Source organism: Salmo salar, chromosome ssa04 (genome assembly GCF_905237065.1).
Source record: "Salmo salar chromosome ssa04, Ssal_v3.1, whole genome shotgun sequence".
In the NCBI taxonomy this organism is placed as follows: Eukaryota; Metazoa; Chordata; class Actinopteri; order Salmoniformes; family Salmonidae; genus Salmo; species Salmo salar.
The window spans coordinates 53,428,021-53,445,487 of record NC_059445.1 but is presented as its reverse complement, the minus strand read 5'-3'; the positions used below and the strand labels follow the sequence as shown (position 1 = coordinate 53,445,487).

At 42.9% G+C, this 17,467-nt stretch overlaps 1 protein-coding gene across 4 annotated transcripts in view; it reads left to right on the top strand.

Moving 5' to 3' along the window:
* The window catches only part of dscama (Down syndrome cell adhesion molecule a), a 180,140-nt gene that overhangs the window by 91,305 nt on the left and 71,368 nt on the right, over positions 1-17,467 (top strand). For all 4 annotated transcript variants that reach the window (XM_014197411.2, XM_045717100.1, XM_014197410.2 and 1 more), the window contains exons 4-6: positions 12,088-12,234; positions 12,475-12,753; positions 12,910-13,185. In XM_014197411.2, the coding sequence (XP_014052886.2) occupies positions 12,088-12,234; positions 12,475-12,753; positions 12,910-13,185 (702 nt within the window). The remainder of the gene's footprint in view (positions 1-12,087; positions 12,235-12,474; positions 12,754-12,909; positions 13,186-17,467) is intronic.

Below are 17,467 nucleotides of genomic sequence, written 5' to 3'. Positions count from 1 at the left end.
TTTTGGCCACGTAGTGTGTATATATACACATTAAAATACAATAACCCGGTCATGGGAAGCACAAATAAAACATCACAAGGATTAAAAGATTCTCCACTGACATTTTTTCTCTCACTTAGCTGAGTTGGGTTTTCATAGGTGTGTTAAGAGGCTTCACTGGTTATCAGAGGTTGCATTGACATCACATTTTACAATACAGAATTTCTAAAAAAAAAAAAAAAACAGTTTGGACATGAAAGTGGGCAGGTGTTTGTGTGTGCGTGCATGTGGAATCTCTCTCTCTCTCTCTCTCTCTCTCTCTCTCTCTCTCTCTCTCTCTCTCTCTCTCTCTGGAGAAAGGCCCACTTGTTTGTCATGTGCATAGAAAGCTCATTTGTTTCCAAATGTGGCATCATTTTGGGTGTTCAGATCATAGATAGTAATTGAATAGATAATGATAGCTTCCTTAATGCTTGCCAGTGTGGTGCGGTAGCCTTATGCACAAAGGTTTCACATCAGTGCAGCTGAGAGGGGAATACTATACATATTCATGAGGTATACAGCTGAGGCCCAACACTGGGGCCATTTAGCATTGGCCAGGGAGAAGCCAATGATAGCATTGTAAATGCACAGCCATCAGTGGCTTAATGACTTGAGTCTAACACTGGCCAATTAGGACGCACAGTCACTCACCATGGCCCAATGGCCCCTGTTCATTTCAGAAGAAAAGAGGCTGAAACGAGCCTGTATTCACATCCAAACACCAGACACGTGGCGCTTTTGTATGTGTTTGCATGCATGTGAGTTGGCCATGAAAGAGCAAAAGAACCAAAGAACCTCAGCTCCATAGAAATCTTAGCTCCAGTACAAACTGCTTCAGTACAGTAGGAGTGTGTGTAGTAGACAGCGCTGAATTGCTGTAAGTTAGTCCTAATGAGCAGTATGAGCATTGAGACAGTTCTGCTCATCACATCATCATGCCCTTAAGCCACTACTGTGTCTGTGTACGTGTGAGTGACCCTATTTTAGAAATTCTTGTATCAAGGGAACATCGTCTCGGCCTGCTCTTGTCATGGGGTTGTACTGCAGATGATAATTGATTTGTTTTTTTTAATCATTTTTAATGCCTTGATCCTCGTTAGATATATCAATATATGAACGTTAAATATGAATTTAAAACATGCCGTGCAATGACCAAGAACAGACAGTAGTGAGTGATTGATACAGTCTCTTGCTCCAGGACATCGTTAGTTCAACTATTATTGTCTTGTCACTGGGACAATGTTAAACGTCCGTCCACAGTTAATAGCAGTAGTGTGTGTTCAGTCAGGCAGAATATGACATCTTTATCTTCCACGCAGGCGTACATACATACGGAGTGAAGGAGGGAGTCATTAGCCCCAGGCTACTGTGACTAGTTAATGAAGAGCGGGATGTTGCTCCTGATTATCACCATGTAGAGAAACTGTTACTCACTCAACTCTGCATACATAATGTACATCTACACTACATGGCCTGCCTGGGTTCAATGTTAGATAGTCTAACTTGCCTTCTACTGTTCCCAAAATGTAAGCTCAACCAGGTAAGAGAGGAACATTTCGCTAGAGAAAACGTGATGTATCTGTGTAAATCGGTATGTGTGTGTACTAACTTATTGTCCATGCATGTGTATGTGTTTCTATTGTGTGCTTAGTACAGTATGCAGACAATTGTTTGGTGGGAAGGTTCTGGGAGAGGGATAGCGTTGCCCTGACAACCCCAGCAGCTGTCAACAGCTTCCTGTAATGGTGACAAATGGTGGTTATTACAGGAGGGGTAATGTGGTGGGATCCCCCTCTACTGTTCTGTGCAGTACATTACTGCGATATAGATACACAGCTACTTCTGAGGCCTGCTAATTACAGTACAAGTCAGGGCCTCTTCTACTCTTACATACAGTGCATTCGGAAAGCATTCAGACCCCTTCAGTTTTTCGAAATGTTGTTACATTATAGCCTTATTCTAAAATGTTTTTTTTCCCCTCATCAATCTACACACAATACCCCATAATGACAAAGCAAAAACAGTTTCATTTTTAATTTAGCTAATTCAATAAAAATAAACAACTGAAATATAAAATTTACATAAGTATTCAGACCCTTTACTCAGTACTTTGTTGAAGCACCTTTGGCAGCAATTACAGCCTCGAGTCTTCTTGAGTATGAGCTTGTATTGTGCCAACATTCCAGGTAGCCTAGTGGTTAAGAGTGTTGGGCCAGTAACCGAAAGCCGACAAGGTGAAAAATCTGTCGATGTGCAAGGCACTTAACCCTAATTGATCCTGTAAGTCACTCTTGATAAGAGTGTCTGCTAAATGACTAAAATGTAAATGTATTTGGGGAATTTATCCCATTCGTCACTGCAGATCCTCTCAAGCTCTGTCAGATTGGATGGGGAGTGTCGTGCACAGCTACGGTTGTTGTCCTGTTGGAAGGTGAACCTTCACCTCAGTCTGAAGTCCTGAGTGCTCTGAAGCAGGTTTTCATCAAGGATCTCTCTGTACTTTGCTCCGTTCATCTTTCCATCAATCCTGACTAGTCTCCCAGTCCCTGCTGCTGAAAAACATCTCTACAGTATGATGCTTCCACCACCATGCTTCACTGTAGGGATGGTATTGGCCAGGTGATGAGCAGTGCCTGGTTTCATCCAGATGTGATGCTTGGCATTCAGGCCAAATAAATAAATCTTGGTTTCATCAGACCAGAGAATATTGTTTCTCATGGTCTGAGAGTCCTTTAGGTGCCTTTTGGCAAACTCCAAGCTGCCTGTCATGTGCCTTTTACTGAGGAGTGGCTTCCGTCTGGCCACTCTACCATAAATGCCTGATTGGTGGAGTGCTGCAGAGATGGTTGTCCTTCTGGAAGGTTCTCCCATCTCCACAGAGGAACTCTGGAGCTGTGTCAAAGTGACCATCTGGTTCTTGGTCACCTCCCTGACCAAGGCCTTTCTCCCCTGATTGCTCAGTTTGGCTGGGCGGCCAGCTCTAGGAAGAGTCTTGGTGGTTCCAAACTTCTTCCATTTAAGAATGATGTAGGCCGCTTTGTTCTTGGGGACCTCCAATGCTGCAGAAATGTTTTGCTACCCTTCCCCAGATCTGTGCCTCAACACAATCCTGTCTCGGAGCTCTACAATTCCGTTGACCTCATGGCTTGGTTTTTGCTCTGACATGCACTGTCAACTGTGGGACCTTATATATACAGGTGTGTGCCTTTCCAAATCATGTCCAATCAATTGAATTTACCACAGGTAGACGCCAATCAAGTTGTAGAAACATCTCAAGGATCATCAATGGGAACAGGATGCACCTGAGCTCAATTTCGAGTCTCATAGTAAAGGGTCTGAATACTTACGTAAATAAGCTATTTCTGTTTTCACTTTGTCATTATGGGGTATTGTGTGTAGATTGATGAGGGAAAAATGTATGTAATCCATTTTAGAATGAGGCTGTAATGTAACAAAATGTGGAAAAGGTGAAGGGGTCTGAATACTTTCCGAATGCACCGTACACAGGACAGAACTTACTGTACACAGCAGTCCTGGGTTGAAAATAATTATAGTATGTGGAAATCTTGTGAATACTTAAAAGAGTCTTTCAGAAGTGGAGAGAACATGATAATTATGCAGTTCATGTCTTTTCAACAGCAGGTTCAAGTCTCAGCGCAGCAGGGAACACGCACACATGCACGCGCGCATACACACAGAGGGAGTGAAGACAGAGAGAGCGTGTAGAGGATATATTATAGATGCAGATAGCTGCAGGAGGGCCACCATACTGCTGTTAATGTTAGGTAGTGTGACTGACTGGCCAAGGTTACAGTGACAGTAATAACCCATGTCTCAGGGCGTGAACCAACCTCCACACCCCAACACGGCAGAGACAGCCTGGCAGAGACAGCCTGGCACAGACAGCCTGGCAGAGAGCACCAGCTACAGTTAGCAGGCTGGCTCTAGAGGGACTGGGCTTCTGCCCTCCTTGGAGGAGAATCAGAATGATGATGAAGCAAATTTCTATTTTTGTTGTTGAAAGATAGCTGGGGTGTAGTTTTTATTTATGTGAGCGTGCTGATCAGCTGCCACGGTTCAGTTCAAAAGTGATATGAAAGTCTTTATGCTCCTAAAAGACAGCTTGCATTGTGACATTATACCATTAACTCAGCAAAGGGATGAGAAAAATGTTTGTGAAAGAAGCATTTAAATGCCTAACTATGTTTCTCCTCCCATTTAGACAGAGACAGAGACAGAGAGCGAGTCTGTGAGGTCAGATTTTTCAGGCGCCTGATGGGATCTGTCAAACAGATATGGCTGATATTTCTTTGATAATTGCTCTGCCTGGCCATGATCTATATTAGCATATGAAAGTTGTCTTCTCTTTTTTCCTATCTTTCTTGCACAGGGAGTACATTGGTGCATGCTAATTTGTAAGTCATTTTAGATGACAGAGTGATTGTATCCCAGACTCATAATATCCATCCTCACTCTCTCTCTCTTTCTCTCTCTCTCTCTCTCTCTCTCTCTCTCTCTCTCTCTCTGTGTATTAGTGTACAATCAGCAGAAGCCTCAGAGCTGAGCTGCGGGTCTTATGCAGTGGTGTTGTTGACTGACATGGAGAAAGTCACCTTTTAGGCAGATGGCATTTGTCACCCAGCAAGTAACGGTCAGCCTGGAGGAAGAGCTCAACAATGTCATCACATGATTTGTTATTGTTATTCATTTTTTGGTGTAATATTGTTGAATTACTATCCATGGATGTGATTTCGTGAAGTTTCAGCAAAATCCTCCAATGTAGAGAATACAGAGTCTATGTGAAAGCTCTGCAGCTTGTATGAGGAACAATTGAATATATTGTGGAAACACACAGAAGGGGGACTTGTGTCCCTGACTATGGCCATGCCAAGCACCTGGCTAGAGGAAGGAGAGGGGAAAGGGATGTAAGGGGCTTGATGCCACCTGGGGTTGGTGATGCCATTGCCATACTCTCAGACACACACAGATACTTTCACTGACACACACACACACACACACACACTCCCACAGCTTTGCGTTAACACAGAGGGCTCTCTCTCTTTCTCAGACCTTATTTGTGTTAGTATGCAGCAGGCGGACTGGGGGAGCAGGGAAGGGCATAGTAGAGCGCTGTGGATTGTTATCATCTGTGTAGCCCTGTGCTGCAGAGACACACACACACACACACACACACACACACACACACACACACACACACACACACACACACACACACACACACACACACACACACACACACTAACAGGGCAATTTTTTTCTCAGACACAGAGCTCCTTGACAGTGAACATGGTGGTAGAGAGGGGGAATGGGGAGAGAGAGAAGGTGAGAGAGTGGAAATAGAGAGAGAGAGAGAGAGAGAGAGAGAGCGTGATGAGGTGAGGGAGGGTCTTCTCCATTAAGGCGTGGTCCCAGCTAGGATCCATCTCTCAGCAGAGCAGAGCAGAGCCGAGCAGAGCAGAGGCAGTACAGTGCCCCAGTGCACTGTGGGATACTTATTGGAGGTCAGAGATGCCAAGGCCTGACCTGACTGTGTTATTCATGAGGGAGGGAGGGTGTGAGAAAGGGAGGGACACAGACAGAGAGGACTGGGGTATGAGGTCAGATGTATGGACAAATGTTTCATCTCAATGGTTACTGTAGTAGGGGACAGTAGAACATTCAAAATGCTAAATTATCACCAAAGAATTGTTTAAAAAATGTATTGATTAATTGGGCTTGAGAAAATAAATATGATCATGGATGGTTGTAGAGAGAAACCCCTAAGCATGCACCAGGAATCTGATTTCAGCCCTGCACTGAGAGGAGGAGAGGGATTCAGTATACAACAATCTAGAGGCTCTGTGTGTGTGTAATTGTGTGTGTCTGTGTGTGTGTGTGTGTGTGTGTGTGTGTGTGTGTGTGTGTGTGTGTGTGTGTGTGTGTGTCACAGACCCCCAGTGCTGGTGCTGTTTTAACAGGCTTTTGAAGCACGTGCACACACCCCTCGCATGAATCAGAAATCTGATTACAGCCCTGCACTGAGAGGAGGAGAGGGATTCAACAATGTAGCTGCTCTCTGTGTGTGTTTGTGTGTGAGTGAGCAAGACAGTGTGTGTGTGTGTTTGTTTGTCGCTAACCCAGCATTGGTGCTGTTTTAACATGCTTTTGAAGCGCGCATGCACACACACCCCTCGCCACACGCACACACACACACACACACACACACACACACACACACACCTTGTTTCACACTCACATTACCCATGGATGAAGGGCAGTCTGTTTTAATGAAAGCGCCTCTCATTCATAAACCCATAGAACAAAATCTTTTCACCTTTCGACATCTAGCAGCTTGTCAGGCAAGGTTCAGGAGAAAGTGAGAAGAGAAGGAGGAGGAGAAAGAAAGACAGGAGAGACTGACTGCTTCCCCCTCTGATAACACAGATGTATGCACACTCTCCTTTCCCCCTTATTTTACCAGTGGTTGCTTGTCACACACAACTGCAGCTAGACCACAAGCTGAAAAGCCCTTCAGGATATCAAATCTATGCTCTAACTAGGTCAACGCTCGCTCCTCACAATACACTACTGCTGCTGCATCCTCTTCGCCTCCTTCTCTCTCTCCTTCTCTAGCTATCTTTCTCTCTTTCTCTCTCTCTATTTCAGTTTTTCTCTGTGTGTATGTTTTTTCTCCTTTATGTCAACTCTCTTATTTCTATTAAATGTAAAACCCCACAAGGTTGAATCAATATTCTTTAATTAAACATCAATTACATGAACAGAGGTTCATTTTACTGCTTTCTTTGGATTATTGTAGCATTCTATACACAGGCCCATTCCACCGGGCACGAACTGATAGAATAAACGTTACTTCAACATAATGTGTCAACGTATTGTGACGTGGAATCTACGTCTAAAAACATTCTATTTGAAAAAAGTAAAAACTGTTGTTTTGAGAGTGAAATTTCAACCATCATCATCATGGTAACCATTTCAACAAATTTCAACATAGACCAACCTTGAATTTGTACCTGGTATTTTGTTACGTTTCCAACCAAACACAATTCAATATTACTTTTGTAATGCAGTAAAGAGTCTAAAGTTAAGGCTAATGTAACATGCATAAGTTATTTCAGGTCTGTGGAGATCTTCACAATTGCTGTAATAATCTGTGCAGAATCTCGAACAGCATTGATCACCTGAACCATTTATTATTTATTTATTTTATTTCACCTTTATTTAACCAGGTAGGCAAGTTGAGAACAAGTTCTCATTTATAATTGCGACCTGGCCAAGATAAAGCAAAGCAGTTTGACACATACAACAACACAGAGTTACACATGGAGTAAAACAAACATACAGTCAATAATATAGTAGAAAAATAAGTCGATATACAAAGTGAGCAAATGAGGTATAACCATGTACAGTTGAAGTCGCAAGTTTACATACACCTTAGCCAAATACATTTAAACTCAGTTTTTGTCAATTCCTGACATGTAATCCTAGTAAAAAGTCCCTGTCTTAGGTCAGTTAGATCACCACTTTATTTTAAGAATGTGAAATTTCAGAATAATACTTGAGAGAATGATTTATTTCAGCTTTTATTTCTTTCATCACATTTCCATTGGTCAGAAGTTTAAATACATTTGTATTTGGTAGCATTGCCTTTAAATTGTTTAGCTTGGGTCAAACGTTTCGGGTAGCCTTCCACAAGCTTCCCACAATAAGTTTGGTGAATTTTGGCCCATTCCTCCTGACAGAGCTGGTGTAGCCGAGTCAGGTTTGTAGGCCTCCTTGCTCGCACACGCTTTTTCAGTTCTGCCCACACATTTTCGATAGGATTGAGGTCAGGGCTTTGTGATTGCCACTCTAATACCTTGACTTTGTTGTCCTTAAGCCATTTTGCCACAACTTTGGAAGTATGCTTGGGGTCATTGTCCATTTGGAAGACCCATTTATGACCAAGCTTTAACTTCCTGTCGACCGGCGCAGATGGAACCATCCAAACAGATTTAAATCTCCCTGAAATGTTTATATTTGGTTGCTTTGACAACCAAACACAATTCAGTATCACTTTTCAAATACAATAAAAAGCATATTAACTTGTCGACAAGTTAACAAATGATTTGATAGATTCATGTCTCCAACTCAACCAACATTTTAAGTTAAAGAATGTGATTAAGCCAGTGGCTCAGATGTAACTATCCAAGCAGTAGATACAGCTCCTTTAAATGTTGATATTTGGTTGAGTTGTCTTACTTATTGTATTACTTGTTGTATTACTTATATAATAGTACTTGTAATACAGTAAATAGCCTAAAGTAAAGGCTATCTTACAACATTCAACCTTAAAATGAGTAACTTTTAATGTAATCTCAATGGCAAACCACGTGATTTGGTTCTGCTATTAGATGAAGCACAGTGATAACACATTCATTTGGTGTATAAATAAAAATAAATTCACATTGTATTCCTGAACTTTGCTGTGCTTTTAAATAGTTGAAAGCGCAGTTATAGACATTTGGGTAACAACTAAAACAATAATCAGAAATTGTTTTTCCATTGGAATTTTGTTGTGCTTTTAGATGGTTGAAAGAATTTTGGCTGATTTTTGAGTGGGTGAATATAGGTTGTAATAAGGAATGTGCATTTTTGCCCGTTCAAGACGATGCATATTTATAGTAGATACATGGTTTCCAATACAATACAGGAACGAAACGTTTTAGTTTTAAACGATTCGGTGGGATTCGGTTTCAATAGAGGAACGAATCGATGCGATTCGGTTTGATGTTATGTGTGTGTGTGTGTGTAAACATTAAGAACACCTGCTTTTTTCATGACATAGACTGACCAGGTGAAAGCTATGATCCCTTATTGGTGTCACCTGTTAAACCTACTTCAATCCATGTAAATTAAGGGACATGTTAAAGAAGGATTTTTAAGCCTTGAGGCATGGATTGTGCATGTGTGCCATTCAGAGGGTGAATGGGCAAGACAAAACATTTAAGTGCCTTAGAATGGTGCCAGGTTTGAGTGGGTCAAGAACTGCAGTGCTGCTGGGTGTTTCACGCTCAACCATTTCCCTTGTGTATCAAGAATGGTCCGCCACCCAATGGACATCCAGCCAATTTGACACCACCGTGGGAAGCATTGGAGTCAACATGGGCCAGCATGGAACGCTTTCAACACCTTGTAGAATCCATTCCCCGACAAATTGAGACTGTTCTGAGGGCAACTCAATATTAGGAAGATATTATTTTCTTTTTTCATTTGAAATCATCATTTTTACGTTTCTTTTGACATTTTTAGTCATTTAGCAGACGCTCTTATCCAGAGCGACTTACAGTAGTGAATGCATACATTTTATTTATTTATTATTTATTTATTTTTAATTTTTTTGTACTGGCCCCCCGTGGGAATACGAACCCACAACCCTGGCGTTGCACACACCATGCTGGCGTTGCAAACACCATGCTCTACCAACTGAGCCACAGGGAAGGCCCTGCAGATTAAAAGTGTTAGCTTCTCTTTTTCTCCCTCTTGGACCATGCAGTGCGGGTAGCAAAAGAGATCGCTGTCCTCATTATGAAATTATCAACTTTACCCTGTATATCTAAAAATGACCATAAATACTGACTGTTTCAAACCAAATTTGCTGATAGTGAATCTGAACAATCCAAATAAAATGTAATGCAAGCCCCGATCAGCATGTAGCCTACTTATAGCCAGATGAGAGTTGTCTCCATGTCAGGCGTGTGCGTACTTGTGGTGAAGTCAGGTGCAGGAGAGCAGAGAATTGTGAACAGGCGCACACTTTATTTCGTCAGGAGAAATATACAGACGGACGCAGCTGCGTCAAAAACCTCCAGCCAACAAGGCAAAGTGTAACACGCGTAAAAACAGTCACAAAACATCAATGTTTAACAATTCATACAAGCTTTGTGAAAATAACACGGAAAATAACGAACGCCAGCCTGGCGCGTTACAAAACACGTAACACACAAACAATCACACACAAAGACATGAGGGGTAACAGAGGAATAAATACATGTAGTGTGATTGGGGAATGAAAACCAGGTGTGCAGGGAACAAGACAAAATGAAAGGAAAAATGAAAAATGGAGCGGCGATGGCTAGAAAGCCGGTGTCGTCGACCACTGAACGCCGCCCGAACAAGGAGAGGAGCCGACTTCGGCTAAAGTTGTGACACTCCAGCAGTAGTTTAGGCTACTTTTATGCCGGTAAAAAAACATTTAGTTGTTACTCAACTAATAAAGCCTAATACTATGCAAGCCATTTAATAAATATTTGAATGTTGAAGGTGACACAAACATGTGCCACATCAGGAATAGGTCTACCTCTCATTGGTCATCGTGCGAAGCTGCCCACAGTGTGCAGTTAGGCTGCTGATATTGCCCGGGGTTGTTCAGCATGCAAAATGACTTGTAGATTAACGACTGTCAACATCATCTGCAGTTTAGTTCGACACTGAAGGAGAGGATGCATTTGTCACAAAAGATTAAAGGTATTTTTGGAAGCTAGAAAGAAAGTAATATGACCAAAATATTTTAATGAACCAGTGATTCGTAAGGTTTGAATCGATTTTCTGATCGATGAATGCTACATTTGGATCGTTTTGGAGTTTGTTAGACTGCCACAACATGCACTCAAACATTTGAACTGGGAACCGATGCTTATCGGTGAATCAATTCCTAGTTGTAATCTCATTGGTCAACGTCTCAACAAAATATTACCCAATTATCCACATTGAAATGACCTGGCGTGCCCAGTGGAAAAACAATACAGTATGTCGCAATACAAATGTTTCCCTTTCTATATCAAAAAGAAAATTCGGGCAAAATATGTTGAAAATAGTGTAGATTGAAGCAGTGCTGTAATGGGTTTTGTGTTTTTGAGACAATATTCTATAAGAGGTGTCGGTCACTGAACTGATTCTCATAGCTTCAATACTGACTGGCATAGTCTAGATGGGAAGGAAATGGGAGGTACTGTACACATGCCATCCCCAACACCATCCCAAACAGTATCCTCTATCATCTGTGACTGAGGAATATCCTCCCAGCCTGCTATGACAGCTCCGGCAGCCATCAGGCATTAGCCCTCCTACACGTTGACGACTTCCCCCCATTCCCAGCTTTCCCACCAATTAGCATGATATTAGCACAGCCGACCTGAGCTGCGCCGTGCCACGGTGCCATATCAAAGCTCTGTGCAATCTCTATCCCTGGGTCACTCTGCTTTAGTCTGAGAAAGAGAGCGCTACATGATAAAGAGCTGTGTTAGACTGCCACAACACAACACTGTCATATTTCCTCTCAAATGTGTTCATCTAAATGGGCTGGAACTGGTGTTCAGTGTTTGTAGTCTCATGGCCAGGCAAATATTTACAAAGCCACTTTGATATTCTATGTACTACTGTTAGTAGGGCTTTGAGTGTTTTTATAGTGTCTACACAGGGTGGTGTTGTCATAGACTTCAGCCACCCTAGTCAAAGACTGTTCTCTCTGCTACCGCATGGCAAGAGGTAACGGAGCGCCAAGTCTAGGTCCAAGAGGCTTCTAAACAGCTTCTACCCCCAAGCCATAAGACTACTAAACATCTATTCAAATGGCTACCCAGACATTCTTGCATTGCACCCCTCTTTTACGCTGCTGTTACTCTCTGTTATTATCTATGCCTAAGTCACATTAATAACTCTACCCACATATATATATTACCTCAATTACCTCGACTAACCGGTGCCCCCGCACATTGACTCTGTACCGGTACCCCCTGTATATAGCCTCGCTATTGTTATTTTACTGCTGCTCTTTAATTATTTGTTACTTTATTTTTTTTATTTTTGGGGTATTTTCTTAAAACTGCATTGTTGGTTAAGAGCTTGTAAGTAAGCATTTCACTGTATTCGGCGCATGTGACCAATACAATTTGATTTGATTCCATTCTGGTGTGAATTTCAATTCAAAAGCAAAGCTACAGATGGTTGTACAGCATGTTGCTGTATGTACAGTATGTCTAACGATGTGATGTATGTTTTGTCTTGCAGCGCCTAGGTTCCTCATCACCTCCACAGGAGCCCTGTACATCCTGGACGTGCAGAATGAGGATGGATTGTATAACTACAGGTGTATGACACGCCACCGCTACACAGGAGAGACCAGGCAGAGCAACAGTGCACGCCTCTTTTTGTCAGGTAAGCAGAGGGACATTACAGTTTGGATGCCTTTCTGTTGTGCAAGTCTGGGTGCCACTGTTTGCATGGAATACACTCTGAATATTGCTAGGTTTGACTATTGTTTCCCTTCACTCCTTCAGTCTGAACCTGCTCCAAGCTAGTTAACAGAGTATGGCTAACAATGCATACCTTTGACCATGCTACAGTATGCATTAAATATTGAATCCATCTCACCTTTGGCCATTGCTCCTCCCTCAGACCCCACTAACTCGGCGCCGGCCATCCTGGATGGCTTTGAGCGTCGTGAGGTGATGACATCACACCGGGTGGAGCTGCCATGCAAGGCATCTGGTCACCCGGCCCCCAAATATCGCTGGCTGAAGGACAACCGACCGCTGGAGCCGGACAGCCGCTTCAGGCAGAGTGTGACGGGCCTGCTGATCGAGAGGGCCCAGCCCAGTGACACGGGAAGCTACGTGTGTGAGGTGTGGAACAGCTATGGCAATGCAGAGGTGGTGGGGAGACTGCAGGTCAAAGGTCAGTAATAGACTGTGTGCAGCATGTTGTGCTAAATGTACAGTATGTTTGTTGTTAAGATGATGTTTGTCTTTGGAGTTTAAAATCCATTTCAGAGTTGATATGTATTTAGCTGACATAGAGTATGTCACATTGACATATGTGTAACTCTCCCAGAGCCGCTGAAGGCGGTGGTCAGCCCGAGGAAGGTGAAAGGCAGCGTGGGTAGCCAGGTGTCTCTGTCGTGCAGCGTGAGTGGCTCGGAGGAGTACGAGCTGTCCTGGTACCGGAATGGAGAGATCATCTACCCTGGAAACAGTGTCCGCATGACTGGAAACAACCGGGAGAACCTGGTCATGGCTGGGATGGCTAAGAGTGATGGAGGAGCCTACCAGTGCTTCGCCAGGAATGGCAAGATGTCCGCCCAGGACTTTGTCCAGGTCATCCTGGAAGGTCAGTACAATCAGTGGATGTCTGTGTGGTCAGGGAGTTATTTGATTACATATGAATGATGTTACTGTGAATAACAGTAGGGAACGTCTCTGAATGTGGGTTTTTGTGTTTAGGTATTTGAGTGTTTTTAGTGTATATGTGCGCGTGAGCGTTGTGTGACCATGCATAGTGTGTCCATACACTATGTGTGCTTGCCTGCATGTTTCTGTGTATGTTTGTGTGACTATGCAGAATGGGGGAACACCAACAATTGATCAGGTGTGTGTGTGTGTGTCTGTGTCTGTGTGTGTGTGCTAATGAGGGCTGCAGTAAAGCCCTGCCACAGCCCCTGTTATTAGATTATCAGAATGAGCCTCGCATTGCTCACATCGCCTGAGCTCCGTTGCTGGGGCAACTGTCTCCCATTGCCATGGACCAGTATAAAGACGGTATTGATAATCTATAATGGTGATGAGAAGGAGGAGGAACAATTTCAAAACCTCTCTCCACTCAGTTCTCTCGCTGGCCCACGTGTGAAATCCACACAGTATATTGAAATATACAGTATTAGCTTGAATGGACAGTATGTGCTCTTCATGATCCCCATACAGACATTTCAATATATTTAACTTCACGTAAAATGTATTTCAAATACATGTACATTTGCATTTTTGCTCAAGTGCATGTAATGCCTGACAATTCCAGAAATGCATGGCTATGACATCTAGGGCTCTATTTTAACAAACCTAACGCAATGGTAAATCTAAGCACAGGCGGAAGCACAATAGGTTCAGGGGAGTGTGAAAAACATTTTTGCTATTTTCACTATCACAATTATCGGCACACTTGCTGGCGTTGGTGCGGAAGGGCTGGGTTTTGATGAATAAGTTGTGGGTATGTCAAGTCTTGGCCCCTCACTGGCCAATCAGAACATGCTCTATGGCGAAATATGTGCTTGCTTTAAGTTGTGCATTTACGGTATTTTATGTATTTCCTTGGAGTCAACTCCAATGTTAGTCTGTTATAGTTTGTTAAATTATTTTCATTTTTAACTAGGTAAACCAGTTAAGAACGCATTTTTATTTACAATGTCGGCCTACACCGGCCAAACCCAGATGACGCTGGGGCAATTGTTTCGCCGCCCTATGGGACTCCTAATCATGGCCGGTTGTGATACAGCCTGGATTTGAACCAGGGTGTTTGTAGTGACACCTCTAGCACTGAAATGTAGTACCTTAGACCGTTGCGCCACTCAGGAGCCCAGAGTGAATGGAAATGGCTTACAAACACTAAATAACAAAATGAAGATCTATCTTTGCTAAATACGTTAACTTGAACCCATTTGCAGTCCACATTGTTCTAAGTAATTGCATGGCTTCAATAGCATTCACACTGATATAGGGGCTAGGCCAATTGTAAATTACATTATGGCTCAGCATGGACATGCCAAACATTTTCAATAAGCAAGATTCAATTCATTATTGATAAGGCCTAAAGAGGGAACTGTAAGAACCAACGCTGGAGTAGAGAAGCAGGTACAGAGAGTGAACATTTCATTTTGCACAGACATGGAACAGGACAGGAACAGCGTCAGAACCGGGTAACACAACGACATATGACAATTAATGCAGAAGCGGAGAACATAGCTGGGGAACAGACAGATACTGTATAGGGGAGGTAATGACACAGGTGATTGAGTCCAGGTGAGTCCAATGAATCGCTGATGTGTGTGACGAGGGAAGCAGGTGTGCGTAATGATGGTGGCAGGAGTGCATAATGGTGGGCAGCCTGGCGCCCTCGAGCGCCAGGGAGGGAGAGCGGGAGCAGGCGTGACAGGAACAAAAATAATAACTTATTAACAAAACATCAACTTGTTTGAAATAGGCTATGTCACACTTACAGGTACCATCATTTCTCCCTGTGGCCATATAATATTAAAACAAAGAAGACAATGGAGGACAGTGCATACGGAAAGTATTCAGACCTCTTGACTTTTTACAGATTTTTTTACGTTACAGGTTTATTCTAAAATTGATTAAATTAAAAAGAAAAAACATAAATACCTTATTTATGTAAGTATTAAGACCCTTTGCTACGAGACTCGAAATTGAGCTCAGGTGCATCCTGTTCCCATTGATCATCCTTGAGATGTTTCTACAGCTTGATTGGAGTCCACCTATTGTAAATTCAATTGATTGGATATGATTTGGAAAGGCGCACACCTGTCTTTATAAGGTCCCATAGTTGACAGTGCATGTCAGAGCAAAAACCAAGCCATGAGGTTGAAGGAATTGTCCGTAGCGCACCGAGACAGGATTGTGTCGAGGCACAGATCTGGGGAAGGGTACCAAAACATTTCTGCAACATTGAAGGTCCCCAAGAACACAGTTGCCTCCATCATACTTAAATGGAGGAGGTTTGGAACCACCAAGACTCTTCCTAGAGCTGGCTGGCCAGCCAAACTGACCAATCAGGGGAGAAGGGCCTTGGTCAGGGAGGTGACCAAGAATCCGTTGGTCACTCTGACCAAGCTCCAGAGAACTTTCCAGAAGGACAACCATCTCTGCAGCACTCCACCAATCAGATTTTTATGTTAGAGTGGCCAGACAGAAGTCACTCCTCAGTAAAAAAGTACTTGACAGCCCGCTTGGAGTTTGTCAAAAGGCACCTAAAGGACTCTCAGACCATGAGAAACAAGATTCTCTGGTCTGATGAAACCAAGATTGAACTCTTTGGCCTGAATAACAAGTGTCACGTCTGGAGGAAACCTGGCACCATCCCTGCGGTGAAGTATGGTGGTGGCAGCATCAGGCTGTGGGGATGTTTTTCAGTGGCAGAGACTGGGAGACTAGTCGGGATTGAGGGAAAGATGAACAGAGCAAAGTACAGAGAGATACTTGATGAAAACCTGCTCCAGAATGCTCAGGACCTCGGACTAGTTCACCTTCCAACAGGACAACGACCCTAAGCACACAACCAAGACAACGCAGGAGTGGCTTCAGGACTGAATGTCTTTCAGTGGCCCAGCCATATCCCGGACTTGAACCCGATCTAACATCTCTAGAGAGACCTTCAAATAGCTGTGCAGCGACGCTCCCCTTCCAACCTGACAGAGCTTGAGAGGATATGCAGAGAAGAATGGGAGAAACTCCCAAATACAGGTGTGCCAAGCTTCATACCCAAGACTTGAGGCTGTAATCGCAGCCAACGGTGTTTCAAGAAAGTACTGAGTAAAGGGTCTGAATACTTATGTAAATGTGACATTTCAGTTTTTTATGTTTAATAAATGTGCAAAAGAAAATCTAAAAACCTGTTTTTGCTTTGTCATTGTGGGATATAGTGTGTAGATTGAGGAAAACAAACAATTTAAGTCATTTTAGAATAAGGCTGTAACGTAACAAAATGTGGGAAAAGTGAAGGGGTCTGAATACTTTCTGAATGCACTGTAAATGCATTTAAATGCATTTGAGTGCTTTAGGTATGCCTTTGGCATGTGTTAAGTACAATAAAATCAATTTGGACAAAATGTATTGTAGCTGCGGCCACCTGTGGATCTGGAGATGTGGCTTGTTGGAGGCGTGGCCTTGAGTGAGTTTTGGTTAGGCCACCCATCTGAGAAAGTGTCATGTCAGTTCATGTGTTATCTTGTACCTTGTTATTAAAGGTTTAGCTTGTACACTACCAGTTCTGTAGTCTTAATGAGACTGACATACACAAAGTGTACAAAACATTAGGGATACCTTCCTAATATTGAGTTGCACCCCCTTTTTCCCTCAGAACAGCCTCAATTTCTTGGGGCATGGACTCTACAAGGTGTCAAAAGCGTTCCAAAGGTATGCTGGCCCATGTTGACTCCAATGCTTCCAATAGTACTGTCAAGTTGGCTGGATGTCCTTTATGTGGTAGACCGTTCTTGATACACACAGGAAACTGTTGTGTGAAAAACCCAGCAGCGTTGCAGTTCTTGACACCCTCAAACTGGTGCACCAGGCACCTACTACCATACTGTACCATATTTACATATTTGTTACATACACAATCCATGTCTCAATTGTCTCAAGGCTTAAAAATCCTTCTTTAACCTGTCTCCTCCCCTTCATCTACACTGATTGAAGTATATTTAACAAGTGACATCAATAAGGCATCATACGTAGTTTTCACCTGGATCCACCTGGCCAGTCTATGTCATAGAAAGACCAGGTGTTCCTAAAGTTTTGTACACTCAGTGTAAGTGCATGTGATACTAAAGAGCTCCATTGTTAAAACAGTCACCATTCATTATAATTTGACAATTTTATATATA